The sequence below is a fragment of the Penaeus vannamei genome, chromosome 41 (genome assembly GCF_042767895.1).
Source record: "Penaeus vannamei isolate JL-2024 chromosome 41, ASM4276789v1, whole genome shotgun sequence".
NCBI classification, from domain to species: Eukaryota; Metazoa; Arthropoda; class Malacostraca; order Decapoda; family Penaeidae; genus Penaeus; species Penaeus vannamei.
Window position 1 is genome coordinate 2,100,513 of NC_091589.1, and position 2,500 is coordinate 2,103,012.

Sequence of the window (2,500 nt, forward strand, 5' to 3'; positions counted from 1 at the left end):
GATGAATATAGATATGGAGAGAGGAGAGGAGAGGAGAGGAGAGGAGAGGAGAGGAGAGGAGAGGAGAGGAGAGGAGAGGAGAGGAGAGGAGAGGAGAGGAGAGGAGAGGAGAGGAGAGGAGAGGAGAGGAAAGGATAGGGGAGGGGAAGGGAGGAGAGGGTAGGATAGGGGGCTGGAGGGGAGGGGAGGGGAGAAGAGGAGAGGAGAGGAGAGGAGAGGAAAGGAGAGGGTAGGGTAGGGGGGGAGAGGAGGGGAGGATATGAGATGAGAGGAGAGAAGATGGGAGAAGAGGAGAGGAGAAAAGAGGGGAGAAGAGAAGAGGGGAGGATAGAAAAGGAGAAGGGAGGGGAGGGGAGGGGAGGAGAGGAAACGAAAGGAGAGGAGAGAAGAGGGGAGGGAAGGAGACGAGAGGAGAGAGGCAAAAATCATTGATCACGATGAAGATGGTGATGACAACAATAACAGTTACGATTAAAATAATAAAAAGTAATAATAATAATAACAATAGTAATAGCATGATAATAATAATAATGATAATAGCAACAATAACAAAACAACAAAAAATTATAACAATAACAATACTACAGCAAAAAATAAAAACATTAATAATCACAATAATAACTATCAATACTACAACAAAAATAGAAATGGATTTAATCATAATAATAACAGCACTGCAACAACCCTAACAGTAACAAAACTGCAACAACAACAATAATAACCAAACCAAACCTGGAACAACAAAGAACTAACAACAACTAACAAAACAACAACAAAAATAACAAAATCAGCAAAAATAAAACTAACAACAATGACAAAACTGCAACAACAATAATAACAAAACCAAACTTGCAACAAAGAACTAACAATAACAAAACAACAACAAAAAATAACAAAACCAGCAAAAATAAAACTTAACAACAATGACAAACCTGCAACAACCCCCCCCCCCAAAAAAAAAAAAAAAAAATAACAACACACTCGCCACTCACCTGGCCTTCATGCCCTCCGTCCGTCTCGCCCCGAGGTCAGCCGCCGCCGCCATGGCCTGCAGCAGCGCCCTCAGCCCCAGGGCGTCGCCGGCGGTGTCCAGCGCCTCCACAGCCGGCAAAAGGGCGTCCAGCTGCGGGAGATATTTCTTGGGTTTGAGAGAGGGAGGGAGGGAGAGAGGTAGGGAGGGAGGGAGGGAGGGAGGGAGGGGGAGGGGGGGTAGAGGGAGGGGAAGGGGGGGAGGGAAAGGGAGAGGGAGGGAGGGAGGGAGAGAGGGGGAGAGGGAGCGGGAGGGAGAGGGAGCGGGAGGGAGAGGGGGAGAGGGAGCGGAGGGAGGAGAGGGAGGGGGAGAAAGAGAGGGAGCTGGAGGGAGGGAGAAAGAGAGGGAGCGGGAGGGAGGGAGGGAGAGAGGCGGAGGGAGGGAGGGAGAGAGGGAGAGAGGAGCGGGAGCGGGAGGGAGGGAGGGAGGGAGAGAGGGAGCGGGAGGAGGGAGGGAGCGGGGAGGGAGGGAGGGAGGGAGGGAGGGAGGGAGGGAGAGAGGGAGCGAGGGAGGGAGGGAGGGAGAGAGAGGGAGCGGGAGGGAGGGAGGGAGGGAGAGAGGGAGCGGGAGGGGGAGAGAGGGGGGGAGAGAGGGAGGGAGGGAGGGAGGGAGGAGGAGGGGAGGGAGGGGAGGGGAGGGGAGAGGGGGAGAGAGGGAGAGAGGGAGAGAATGTAGGTTTATAGGCGTACCAATAATATGAGGTACTTTTTACAAAAAGATTTTAAGAATTGATAAACCGAACTATATGGCTATTTTTAGCAATATTTTTCAAGGGACGAAAGATGTAGTACCTATATGAAGAGAAATAACAACCTTAACCCTCACTACAAAGCCGAAAATATTTTCCCTTATCTGTTAAAAATATAATCGTTATTTCTGTGTACAGAGGGATACATTCAGAAAGAACAATGCAGTATCTTTAAATCAGAAAAACTAATTAATTTTGATGTATGTCAGAAGTTAAAAACGTTATCAGTCTTTGTAGCAAGAACACGTGTGAAAGATCATGAGAGAGAGAAGAGAGGAGAGAGGAGAGAGGAGAGAAGAGATGGGAGACAAACAGGCAGAGAGAGCATTTGACATTATTTAACAAAACACCAAATATGTATATTACCCTAACGATCTTGTGCACTAAGATAGTGGTTTCCAAACAAGGGTAATTACCCTAGTTGGAGATAATGAAGCAGTTAGAGGAGGGAGATAACGAGGTCTTTGGAGTAAATTGATAAATAATAACAATAAATAATATACCAATTACCAAGCGAATGAAGAACTAAACACAAAACAGAAAATGGAAATAATGGATAGACAATAATACACGATGTTCTATCCGCGATATAGGCTGCGAAACTGACTCCTCGGCCATAGTTTTGCATCGGAGCCAAATTCGGGAACCAGCAGGAATCGGAGCCAAATTCGGGAACCAACAGGAATCGGAGCCAAATTCGGGAACCAACAGGAATCGGAGCC

General features: G+C 47.6%; 1 protein-coding gene across 4 annotated transcripts in view; it reads right to left on the reverse strand.

The window, feature by feature from the left end:
• The window catches only part of LOC113827574 (triokinase/FMN cyclase), a 62,405-nt gene that overhangs the window by 16,654 nt on the left and 43,251 nt on the right, over positions 1-2,500 (reverse strand). For all 4 annotated transcript variants that reach the window (XM_070118176.1, XM_070118175.1, XM_070118174.1 and 1 more), the window contains exon 12: positions 993-1,123. In XM_070118176.1, coding sequence (XP_069974277.1) covers positions 993-1,123 — 131 coding nt within the window. The remainder of the gene's footprint in view (positions 1-992; positions 1,124-2,500) is intronic.